Genomic DNA, 13,752 nt, shown 5'->3' with positions numbered 1-13,752 from the left:
AGAATGATGAGGGCAGTAGCACTAAGAGATAGCTAGGCTGCTATGTGGCCACATGATGAGAAGGAAGTGGTTAAGTACTTCCGAGACTCTGGGTTGAGGAGATACTAGATTACCATCAATGTATATACTATATTTAAATATCTCTTTTTGGGTCCATTTGAAGTCACTCGATCTATATTGCCTCTGCCAAAGTGAACAGTGGCCAGCACCAAGCAACTTTCGGCCACATAGAAGCTTGAGTAAGTGCATTACGACAAGAAACTTACTACAATCTAAAAAAATTATTAGCTTTTAGAACGGAGTTGGGGAACAGTGCAATACCATCCCCACCAAAAATTATTGTTTTAATTTTGCGCTAATCTCGATGCCTAACTCAACACTAACTTAACCTCGTGTTAATTTTCTCCCACGACAGATACCTAATGTCATAATTGCTCCACTCCACGCCTACGTTTTCATCATCATCATGTTTGGGGTCCCCATTCCCATGAAATATATGTATAAAACTGCAAATTAACTTATGCTTGCAGCTTCATAAAACAATTTTGCTGGGTCGAAAATGTATATTAAATAAACCTTCCCTAAGAAAAGGGTGCCCCAGTAATACACAGTAAAATTAACGGAAAACCAGAACTACAGAAGACATGTTATAAAGGTATGTACATATTGAATTGACGCTCAAGCTCTGAATGAAAATACCACCATGAAATTAATTCACCTAAACCTACAAGAATAATTTCTTGCCAAAACAGATAAGATAAAACAAGCAGAAGGGTGTTAGTTGTTGTGCTGCCAAAATTGATGCAAGTGCTTGGATGACAAATCTTTAAAACTACCTGGGTGCTGATGTTCTTCCAAAACACGTGGCTGAGCATGATTAAGGTTAAAATATCCAGGACTAGCATACTGTAACAAGGAAGCCTGATTTGGGTGCCCCAGAAAGTTAGACTGGGTTCTCTCAGGGATAAACGAAGATCTTGACTCAGACCCATAGTCCCAGTGAGAAAAACTGTCATGCTGCTTAAAAGAACGACAAAAAACCATTAACCTAAATGATTAAATTATATAAAAGACTTCTATAGCGTAGATTATGTCAAGGTCAGTGATCAGACTTTGGGAATAATTCTGAAGTTAAAAATCAGTTTTTGGAAAAGTAAATATGAAATAAAGTTTACAAATTAGTTTATATTTATGCTAATATTTGTACCAAAAACTAATTTTAGTTTTTCTTATTTTCTTTTTCTTAAGTGTTTATCGAAAAGTTTATTCAAATAAATCTAGTCAACGATGATCACACTTTAGGATAATAACCATCCGTCAGATGTGAAGAACAGTTGAATGTCACTTCTTAAATTTTCTGGTTGCAGATGAAGCAAAGATGGCTAACTTTACATAGCATTTTTCTCATAATAAAATCGAACAGTCAAAAGCTCTGTGTATGGAAAAGATCATTCTTCACCAGAAAAAAACTACAACATACCTGATGAAGAGAGCTAAGGTTATGTCCACCTCTATACTGAGAAGATAAAGTCTCGTTTAAGTTACTTGAAGGTATCACATGAGAAGGAGATAGATTAGCCAGAAAGCTTTCAGAACTATAAACTGAAGAGCCAAGATTTCCGTAACCAAATGCATCTCTGGCAGTGGCCCGGGGAGGCAATCTATTTATAAGAAATTCATTTCCATTTTGCACAAGGTTGTACTTCATATCTGCAGGATATTCATGTGCAGTATGGCCCGAAAATGCTTGCGGAGAGGGCAGGGAAAGATATCCTTTCTTGTCAAGAAATTGATGAAAATGTGTTGAGGATTGAATTGTAGGATCATGGGGAAGTGCGGATCTCATAGGTAGAGAAAAGGCGCTTGGCTCAATGACCTGCAAGGTTCAACAACTGTCAAGTATCTCAATGACTAACTGTTAGGTCCAATTTATCGATGACTTAGATTTTAGGGCACTGATTTGGAACCTTTAAACTTTAGGTAAATGACATTATTGAACTTTTTCCATCAATGTTAACTCTTATTCTTTTGGCATTTCTCATCTACATTAAGACTACCCAGTCAGTTATACACGGTTATAAGTTGAAAAAATTATCATAGGATATTTATTGGATAGGTTATCTAACAATCATAATGAACTTGTAACTTGGTTTTAAGCCTAAACATGTAAACAGATTGCCATTAACATAATAGCCCAATTTCTGTTAGAAGAAGTCCCCGTTCCTCCTAAAGCAGCCACTTCCCGCTAAATCAATGCATTTGCCAGTAGAGGATCATCAGAAACAACTCAACTTGATATATCCAAGAAACCCAGCAGGTATTTCCCCTAATCCATTTTTAATAGATACAGAATCCGTGCGCATCACAAAAGAAAATTAACACAGTATTTGGATTAATAAGAAATAATGAAACAAATTTTGGGGATCATTAACTTCTGAGTAGTCCAAGCAACATGTAAGACTTGAACCATCTCTTTTTGGTTATTCTTCAACCAACAATGTTCCAGAGATATAAACATCATTAAATGACTATTCCTACCAAAGAATATCTGTTCTGTGAAGTCATTAGCATATGGCCTTAGGCAAAAATACCAAAAATGAAAGAACAGGTGAATACTCTACATTGGACATGGAGATGGCAGGATTGCTTATAGATGATACTTCATTACTGTGCCTTGCGGGTTGTGACTGTGACGTAAGATATGCCAACAAATCACCAGGTATTGAATTTGGGTCAGCATACTGCATCAAGGTAAAAAAAGAATAAATAAATATCAAAATTTTTAACTATATAACCCAAGCAATTTTAAAAAGTAAGCATGAACAAGTAAACAGCTATTAGAGAATAGAATCATGTACATCATGTGCACAGATATATTCCATATAGAAAGCCCATCAATATCAATAAGAAAACCAAAATAAAGAACTCAAGGATGAAAGGCTTTAGTGTCACCTGTTCTCTTGGAAAAGTAGAATGGTTTCGGCTCCCCAAGCCTGGCTGCTTCAAAGGCAGTGACGTATTCACCCAACGAGATGTTAGGAAACTAAGGTCTGAGAAAGATGCTGCAATGTTGTGTTCATGCTCAACAATTTCCTGAGGAATAATATGGTTCACAGGCCATTGCTTAGGAGATGAAAGGAAGTCACTGTTTTTATCACCTGCTGCTTTTTTAGGAACATCAAATCCAAGCTGCTTATCACCATAGTCTACAGAACTAATAGAGACATAACAAAATAAAATGAGTTGTACCATAGACAAAACAGACTATATATCGCAAAACAGGAAATGAAAAAAAAAAAAGAATTGCCTTGCATCCAGGAACTCAGCTGAAGAATCATCTACAGCTGCAGACTTCACTTCCATGACATTTTTAGAAAGATGAGTAGAAGTAAGAACCACAGATGCAGAATTACTGCCGCTATTATATGTACCAAAACTCAAATGTGAACAGTCGGCACCCAATGCTTGTAAATGAATTGGAATAACCACTGAAGGGTCATCTTCAAATGTTGGCACTTCTGGTTTAGACTCTCCTATACTTAATCGCTGGAACATTGAAGCAGAAGATGACACGTCTACAAAGACACCACCAGTAAATTTATTTGAATAATCTTAATAGAATAATAGCGATCCATTACTAGCTTTTGAGAAAGAAAAAAAAAACTGAAAGATTAATAAATATTTCATGAGACAACGTTTTCCCATTTTTCAAGAATGAATAATGCAGTATATCCAAATATTGGTTTCATTACTTACTACAGATTCTGATACAAGGACAACACAACTTCCTAGAAAAACATTTACAGAAGTGAGGAAAAGGAATTATAATCATCAACATTGAAAACATTCACAATTCAAATGTCAGGTGCGTGATCTACTATGTAATCCAATTCACTGGTTAACAAAAAATGACAATAAAAAGGTGGTTTAATATTTAGGTTCCAACACCAACTTCATAGTCGTTAGGAAAGAAATGTGAATACCCAGTTAGACACTGCAATAGTTTGTTATAAAAATATCTCTTCCAAATTCCAATACTCCAAAAAATGAAAAAGCCAATCATCGCACAGAAACAACCAAATCCTCTCACTAATGCAGTCACCTACATGAATCAAATGCAATTATGCCACCAATAGGTTCTATAAAAAACAAAGTATTATTTAAACTATAGAAAAGAGAGTCATTGACCTGAAACCGTGTGTTTTTGAACAGCAAGAATGTTTCATTTATATTGAGAAAATGAAATTAATAAAAATAAATAGAGGAGATTTCGTATCTTCTAATAATAAAAATATGATATAATAAATAAAAACATTTCTAATAATAATAATAATAATATCTACATAGATGTGTGAGTATATCTATGTATACATGTAATCTAGATATCCCTTATTTCAATAATTATAACAATACCAAAAAACCCATTTAGGGTGGGCCTTTTAAGTGGTTTCTCAAAAAGTTAATTTTAGTCTCTCCACACCTGTTTTTAATCTGACTACATAGAAAGAAGCCCGAACACTTCAAATTTATAATTGTGCATTTACATGACAACATTTCAGATACTCCTAGCTGTAGTCTACAAATTTTATACTTGTATTCTCAAATATAGGTTAAACCATTCACTTAGTCCCTACTATATATATAGTTGTCCACATTTTAGTCTCTAATGAGGAAACTATAAGTTTTATTCCCTACAAATGTATAAAAGTTAAACTTTGGTCGTCAGTGCTAACACCAGAAAAAAATTTCTGCGGTGTAAAACCACAGCAAGGACTTTCTGGCTATGACAAACTCCAAAAAACTGTTGAGGGACTAAATTTATAGAATTCTCATGTAGGAACTAAAACTTATTGGAAACAGGAAGAGTAATAGGGACCAAATGAATAGTCTAACCTTGTTATATATTCCCACACATGAGAATAATGAAGAGTTACCTTCATGATGCTTATTCGAACTACGATGATCAGGGAAAAGAGTATTCCCAAAGTTAGGATTCGAATGAGATTGTAGTCCAGTGTTGCTGCTCAAAAGAGCATGTTTGGTAGACATAAAAGCAGATTCAGTTTCTTCGGAAACAACATCATCACAAGTAACATCCCTCCATGAAACTGGGGCTACATCTAAATCACTATTCCTGTGTGAACATAATGCAGCTACATGCAAGCTAGGATGCTCAAGTGGCCCATTAGAATTTGAAGCATACATATTTGGTGCCTGTGAATCTCTAGCAATTGGATGCTCAATTACAGGCCATTCATCATGAAAAACTTGTTGCTCAGAATGATTTTGACGGGGAAGACCTAAGCTTGACTCCAAATTTCTACATGCAGAAACTCCTGAGGTATTAAAGTTGTTCACAACATCTTGTGATGATGTTCTACCCATTCTTACAATGTCTGCCATTGAAAGATGTCCTTTTTTCACTCCTGTGATGGAGGGTTGAGGTCCTGAAGAGGCTTGGACAGAATCCAACACAGAATGTCTTGTTATTAGGGACTGTCTTCCATTATCATTACTAAAATAATCACTGCATTAAATTTAAAATAAAACATATAGAGAGTAGTTAGAAATTTTATTTAAAAAACTAATCATTAACAGTAACAATCTAATCAAAGCAATATCAATATGTATAAAAGGCAGGCAAATAAAACAAATATTTTCACCTTATACTATCAATTTGGTTTATACCATGAATTTGGTAACTAATAAAGATACTGCAATGGCAGTAAGAGCTTACACAATAACATAGATCCTAGGCATCAAAGCCACCGAATATATTCACATGATTGCTATAGGTGGAGAAAAAAATACTTGAGACATAACAAGGTGCAATGAAAACAAGATAAAGGAAGGTAAAGTCTTGGCCATAAAACATGATAACAAGAGTTTAAGAGTTTAATGGACAGGGTTCTCTCCAACAGCATAGGTTAAAACGCAAGAGAAGGAACAAAATTGTACCACCTATGCATCCTAGTCAATTTCATACATTCGAGCTGGCTATTACACCATAACATCATGGCCCAACATCACTATAGTTGAACCTGGCTATTCACATCTGTTGCAGCCACTTTTGCACCAAAAATAATGGGTATTTTAGGCAAGCAATCTTATAATTTCTCCAGCCACTTTCATTTAAACAAAGGGTTGAAACAAAGGCTTCAATTGAAACCCTTGTTTTTGCACTCTCATTTGGACACAACTCTTTGGATGAACCACCCATCATTCTTTGGCACTCTAGCGCACTCCATGACATGGTGATTTTCAGTTAATTGATGACTGCTTTCTTCATCCTTGTGATAATGCTTTATCATGTTCTCTTTCTCCGTTACTTTTGTATGCTTTGTTCTCTGTTCCCACAATTTCAACGTTTTCTAGTGTCTGGCAGCCTCTTCTCTCAATGCAACAATGATCATTTCACTATTCAGACTCTTCTTGCCAATCTTTTGCTTTGTTCTCTATTCTCTTTTGAATTATCAAGAATTTTTTATTTTTAGCATTTACACGTCATATTAACTATTTAATTTGTATACGTGAAAATAGTTAAAAACTAAGTATAGGATTAATTTCCTTGTGTAAAATATACACATAGGTAATGTATTTATAACAAAAATTCATACAAAAAAATATGGGCTAAGCCCAAATACAAATGATATTGTAACTAACTATTTCTAATGATATCTTAACAATATCTAACAATCCCCATCAAAATGATACATATAAATTGTATGTACCAAACTCATTACAAATATCATCAATTATAGGTCTTATTGTAAAGACTTACAGAAAATCTAATGCTAATTGATTATTTGAGCTAACAAATTCATTCTTGATGTCCCTAAATATAATCTTTTCTTGAATAAAATGATAATCAACCTTGTTAGGATAATTATTAAATCTAAGTATGTTAGAGTAATTATTAAGTCTAAGTAGGGAGTAGAGTGTTGAAAACCTCTTCCAGCTATATCTAGTTTTGTACCTAGGTGTCTAGTGCAAATTTTTTATCTTCCATCTTCTTTGGTATCAGATTTCCATCATTATAAACAAAAGATCATAATAGGGGGCTTTTCCAGCCATCCAAAATATATTTTTTCTCTTTTTAATCATAAGTTGGTATAGGAGCGGGTTGATCCTACTCTGCTAGTCTCAATTGTCTCCAGTATATTTTTCACTATGGTTGCCTTCTTTTGTCGTTTGGTGCCACCAACCACCGTCACAAGTTTTCTCCAACGGTCACCGAATTTGGATCACCTCTATGAGCGACAGCCAAGCCCAGTGGTCTTGGAGCCTATCTCTCCTCATCACACCCCATCTTTGTCTGCCATTGCTAGTCGCACGTCACCCACGTGTCGCCTTTCTGTCACTGGAAATTTGTTGTGTTGCCACACGAGGAAGAGGAGCACGAAATACTAGAAGAGGACATGGAGTTTGAGGACGTCCTCAATGCACATATGTAAGAGGATGGGTCACACTCAAGAAAATTGTTTCTCCTTGAATAATTTTCCTAACAAGACAGCCAATGTCTTTAAGGCTAAAAGAGCTGACTACAAATTTTTTGATGAAGAATATCAAGATTATATGAGGTGAAGTCTAACAACTTGGCACAAACATCTGGGAATCCCAGCTCTTTAACAACTTGTATTTCGTAATCCATTGAGGGTTAAAATTCATGGATAGTTTACTCAAGTGCTTCTGATCACCTCTATTGTGATACCTCTTTATTCTCATCCCTTTCTTTTCAAAAAAAAAAAAACATCATTTCATAACTTTGGCTAATGGCTCTAAAATTTTCTCAAAAGGGAGTTGGTCAAGTTTCCTTTCTCCTTCCTTAAATCTAAAATTTGTGCTTTTCAATGCTAATTGTCCTTTCAATCTAATCTCATTAAGCCAATTAATCAAAACGTTAAATTGTTCAATAACCTTTGAGGACACTTCCTTTGTTATACAGAAGTTTGTTACAGGATGACAAATTGGAGAAGCATATGAATCAAGAGGGTTATACTATTTTCGATCTAATCCACATGTGTCATGGTTTGCATCTCGAAGTCCTAAACTTTTACATGATCAGTTAGGTCATCCCAATTTGTCAAAATTAAAAAAAAAATGGCCTCAAACTTTAGAATGTAAGTCATGTCAACTAAATCAATGTGTTAGATCTTTTCCTAAAAGGACTAAATCAATGTGTAATTCTACTTTTTCTATTATCCGTTCTGATATTTGGGACAAGTCGTGTCTCATCCTTTGGTTTTAGATATTTTGTCACGTTCATTGATAAATATTCGAGATGTACTTGGATTTATTTTATGAAAGACCCTACTGGATTGTTGCCTATCTTCACATCATTTTTTAATGAAATCAAGAATCAATACGAACACTTGGTTGAGACTACTTGTACCTATTGCTTGGTGCAAATACTTTCGTCCATCAATGGGAGATGTCATCTTAACTGCATGTTCTTTTATTAATAGGATGTCATCCTCTTCTCTCAATAAAAGGGATCCTTTTTCCATACCTTTTCCAAATGATCCTCTCTTACATGTTTCTCCTTGTGTGTTTGGTTATGTATGTTTTGTTCATGACATGTCTCCAGAGTTAGACAAACTTTTTGCTCATGTTATCAAATGTTTCTTCTTAGGCTATTATCGGCTTCGAAAGAGTACGGATGTTACTCTCCTGAAACCAAGAAGTACTACATGTATGCTAGTGTTACAATTTTTTAATAGACTTTGTTCGAAGTCCCACATCAACTAGTGAAAGGCCAGTTTAGAGTATATAAATAGGTGCAAACCTCACCTTAAAAGCTAGTTTTGTCGGGTTGAAATAGACTTAAAGTTCACTTCTTAATATGGTATCAAAGCCATGGGTTAAAACCTATCCTAGCGAAATTTGATCTTTATTGGGTCTATTATATCCTTCCCCTATCAGGCCACTATCAAACCACCCATTAATGTCAAATTTCACGCTTGAGATGTGTATACCTCAACGTGAGAGAAGGTATTAGAAGTCTCACATCGACTAGTGATAAGACCAGTTTAGAGTATATAAGTGGGTGCAAACCTCACCTTACAAGTTGGTTTTGTGGGGTTGAGTTAGGCTTAAAGTTCACTTCTTAACAAACTCCTTACTCTTCTTCATTCGTTCAAGATGTTCATTTCATTCAACAGGTCCTTCTTATACCATTAGTTGAGTCCACAATTCCCAGTGCTTTTTCCAATCCCAGTCTTGATCAAAATCCTCATGATCCATCATCACCACCCATTGACATCCACCAACAAGAAACCCAAATAACTAGTCCATTTATATAAGTTCTCCTCCACTGTCACCCAATACCACGACTCCGAGTGATGATGATTCAGGCTAGCCCATGGCTCTTAGAAAAGGTACCCGTTCCACTCAAAACCCACATCCTACTTATAACTTTCTTAGTTACCATAGATTTTTGCCTTCCTATTGTTCTTTTATGTCCAAGTGTCTTCTATTACTATTCCCAAACAAGCAAATGAATGATCATCTTGGATGGCAACAAACCATGATTGTAGAAATGCAGGCTCTCAACTAAAATAATACTTGGAATTAGTTCCCCTTCCACCTAGGGATGTCGGTGGGTTTATGCCATAAAAGTTTGTTAGAATGGTGAAGTTGATCGCCTCAGGCCAAGATTAGTTGCAAAAGGATACACTCAAATTTATGCCTTAATTATAGTGATACTTTCTCTCCAGTGGCCAAGATGACAACGATTCATCTCTTCTTTGCCATGGCATCAACTCATCATTGGTCACTCCATCAATTGGATATCAAAAATGTCTCTCTTCATGGCGATCTTGAAAAAGAAGTCTACATGAAGCAACCTCTTCGATTTGTTGCTCCAGGGAGTCTGGTAAGATCTGTAAGTTGTGTCGCTCTCTTTATGGCCTCAAAAAATAACCACATGCTTGGTTTGGTAAATTTAGCTCAGTAGTTCAAAAGTTTGGGCTAAAACGCAATGAGGCAGATCATTCAGTTTTTCATTGTAATACCTCTCTTAATAGTATATGTTGATAATATAGTTATTACAGGAAATGATGTTGCTGAAATAACTCAATTGAAGGATACTTGTTGTGTAAACACTTTCAAACCAAAGATCTTGGGAGCTTCAATACTTTTGTAGTATTGAAGTCGCTTAGTCCATGATTTTTTTATTTGTAATCTCTCAAAAGAATTATGTTATTGATATCCTACAAGAAACAAGTATGTTTAACTATAGACCAGTAGATAGTCCTATGGACCCAAATCAAAAATTAATGACAGAAGAAGGTGAATCATTCTCTACTGCAGAATTATATAGGAGGCTAGTTGGAAAACTAATTTATCTTACTATTACAAGACTTTATCTATCTTTTGCAGTTGGAGTTGTTAGTTAGTTCATGCAAGCTCCATGTATTGTCATTGGAATGTTATCATTCGTATTTTAAGATACGTCAAAAAGACTCCAGGACAAGGTTTACTATATGAAGATAAAGAAAATCTCCAAGTCTCTGGGTACTATGATATTGATTGGGTAGGTTCCCCTATTGACAGACACTTCACTACGCCCATTAAGAAAAACATTTTTGACATCTAGTTGCGAAAGAGGTCATTTTGAAGATTAGACATGACTATAAATAAGTGAGCAAAAACCATCTTTGCCACTAGAGAAAAAGCATCACCATAATACAAAACAAAAATTTGTGTGTAACCTTTAGCCACAAGGCAAGCTTTAAGATGATCAAAAGTACCACCAAGCCCAACTTTGATAGCAAAAATCCACCTACATCCTACAACAAATTTTCCAAATGATGATGGGACAAGCTCCCAAGATCTACTTTTTTGAAGAACACTTATTTCATCAAGCACGGCCTTACACCAACCAGGATGAGCTAAGACATCACCTACAGATTTTGGAATTGACACCAAAGAAATAGACGAAAGGCAAGTATAAAAAGGTTGAGGTGGTCTACAAACTCTCCCCATATTACTTTGGATCATTATAAATTATGGCACACGTTGACGAGGTGGTCTAACAACTCAAGCTCCCATGTCTCATAACTCAACTGATCCCTCGCGTCTAGCACTCAAGTAGCCAATTTTACCCCAAGTTTGACTTTAGAGACCTTCAATGCCCCCTTACTTTAAGTTGTGTTAGCCACTTGTGTGGGGCGAGGCTTTTAGCAACTGTGATGAGTGCCAAGTTTTGTGGAGGTCCAAACCCATTGAAAAGGCCACTTGGGAGATTGCTTCCTCCATTCCGAACAATATTCCTATGCTTAGCCTTGAGTACTAATCTATTAGGGGCAAGTATTGTTAGGAAGCAACACCCAAATAGAAATAAGCCTATGTTGGTCTATTCTCGTAGGCCCAAGTATGGTAAGTAGTGACACTTGCTTAGTTAGATTGGCTGCTTACTTGGCAATGTTCAATACATACGTGTGTGCTTTTGTTATAAAGGGGTCCATTTGATTGTAGAATCATCCAGGAGGGTCGTTGTTGAAAATTAGGTGCAAAGAGTGTTCTCTCTTGCTTGGGAGGGTTTGGGCCTAGTCACATTTAACTTCCTTTCATCTCTAATACATGTACATATTGAATACCCTTTCCAATACACCAATTTGGAAAAAAAAATCATTTCCACTATAACAAGCAAAAGAAAAAAAAATTCAAAGGAAGGAAAAAATGGACAGAACAATCAATCATAGGCTAAAATCATCAAAACCACAATAAAAAACATGCTCAAATCTATGTCAAGAAAACAACACATGGATTATCCTGTGGAATAAATTGTGACATTAAACCACACTCCATCAACATTAACAATTTGAATTCACATAAGCTACCAAATTGCATGAGAAAACTCACCTGTTAATACTTTTCATCAAATCATGAGTTGTAGGACCCATAACTGAAGCACTAACACATACTGACCCACCCTCCCCCTTGCCATTAGCTTTATAATGCTCTGACATTAAGTTACACATATTTGACAAGGTAAGGCAATGCAATAGTAAAAAACCACGTCAATAAAATAGGTGCGTGTACCAGAAATTGCATGATGTTCCGCAATCAGAGAAGATACCGTTATAAGTCATATGTGTTAATCCACTTTGCACAACACTGCAATCTCTGCCACTGCTAGTTTTGCCTCCGCGACTCAACCCTACATTCTTACCCCTAGTCCTTGAATTGAAGGCCCCCTTCATTTGAAGTTTAAAAAGTAAACAGATCATTCCTCCAACATTCAACCTTATCTCAATGATCATGAACAATGTCATACGAGGAATACCTCTTTTTTCTTTTCACGTTTACTTTTCACCTCATGAAATGTATCTGCAGATGAGATATTGGAAACTACCAAGCTTAAGATATATAAATCATGCCAACAATTCATAGATCATAACTCTCAGAGTAGGGTTTTTAAGCCGCCACTCTAGATATAACTTACAAAATAATTATTACATAAGCCAATTACTTTAATTATACGAGAATCCATAATTGGATGGCATTGTGGTACTTGGTAATCATTCACAATGTCAATGCATCCTAATTAGATTCAAATAAATAAAAGGATGCAGAATTGCCAATCACGGAAAATACACATGTTATCTACCAAAAACAATATATAAAAACCAACAATTTAATTTTCATGCACCATCCGTGCAATGATTTTAGTTCTGTAGCCGCATGAACTAAAACTTCTAGGATAGTCATTATAAAAGTGCCGACACGTTATAATTAATTTCATAGATAAATAATGCAGAGAAATCATAATGCACAAAATGAAGTCAGAGAAATCACTTTTAGACTATTCTTTCTTTCTTTCAATCTCTGAAATAGCGTATGGAAACATCAATCTCCACAGAATCATAACACAAACTTAAAATATAAAAGGAAGCAAACACTTTCTCATCTTCATCAATTTCTCATGCAACAAAACAACGAGAAAAAGGAAAAAACAAGACGTTCCACTGCAACAACGAAAGCAAGCAAAGGAACACAGTATCGAAGAGTAAAACCTTGAGAGAGAAGCTTCTCAACGGCGCGGTTTACGTCCATATCACATTCCTCGAGCACAGCGTAGATCTCATGCTCCGTGCAGTCCACGATCTCCTTCACGCTCTGCACCACCTTCTCCGCTGCCACCGGCACGCCGCTCTCCGCTGCAACGTGTTCTCCGCCGCCGTTCATGTTTCTTCTTTCACTCCCCGTTCTTCTCCCTCCGCAAATTTTGTCGCAGTTTCTATCCCTTTCAGCCAGAATACTCTGATCAAACAAACGGAACCTTTTCGCACACACAAACCTTTTCAACTTCTCGCGCTTCAGCTTTATATATATAGCGGTTTTTTTTCTATGGCTTGTGGACTGCGGTTGAGTAATCCACACAGTCACGGGGGCACACGCTGTTGTCACGAACTGTGATGTTTGTGGCTCTTACGGTCCATGCTTGTTTAAGCACATTTTCGCCACGTGTTTCGAAAGTGGGCTATGATTGGTTTGTACAGGGAAGAGTCTCAATGACGTGGGAGATTAGATGCTTGGAAGGATGGAATTTTGAAGATTTTTTTTCATGATTTTAATATATTCTTATTCTTATTAATATATTCTTATTCTTATTCCTTTAAAATAAAGTTTTTCTAATTTTAATATTTAAATTTCTATGTTCTAGAGATTGAGATAAAATTGCCTGTGATTTAAAAAGATAATTTTTTCGTAATTTATAAAAGTTAATAATGTTAATTCATCTATAAG

General features: G+C 35.7%; 1 protein-coding gene across 1 annotated transcript; it reads right to left on the bottom strand.

The window, feature by feature from the left end:
- Nucleotides 1-616: 616 nt before the first annotated feature.
- Nucleotides 617-13,339, bottom strand: LOC114188832. The gene is made up of 11 exons (XM_028077485.1): nt 13,020-13,339; nt 12,290-12,333; nt 12,083-12,200; nt 11,866-11,965; nt 4,935-5,527; nt 3,308-3,575; nt 2,953-3,214; nt 2,622-2,741; nt 1,481-1,876; nt 837-1,017; nt 617-739 (listed from the first exon to the last, which is right to left on the bottom strand). Exons 1-11 carry the CDS (start codon nt 13,189-13,191, stop codon nt 648-650), a joined length of 2,346 nt encoding a protein of 781 aa, XP_027933286.1. The 5' UTR covers nt 13,192-13,339; the 3' UTR covers nt 617-647.
- Nucleotides 13,340-13,752: the final 413 nt, after the last annotated feature.

Source organism: Vigna unguiculata, chromosome 6 (genome assembly GCF_004118075.2).
Source record: "Vigna unguiculata cultivar IT97K-499-35 chromosome 6, ASM411807v1, whole genome shotgun sequence".
Lineage (NCBI taxonomy): Eukaryota > Viridiplantae > Streptophyta > Magnoliopsida > Fabales > Fabaceae > Vigna > Vigna unguiculata.
This window is presented reverse-complemented; position numbering and strand designations above follow the sequence as displayed.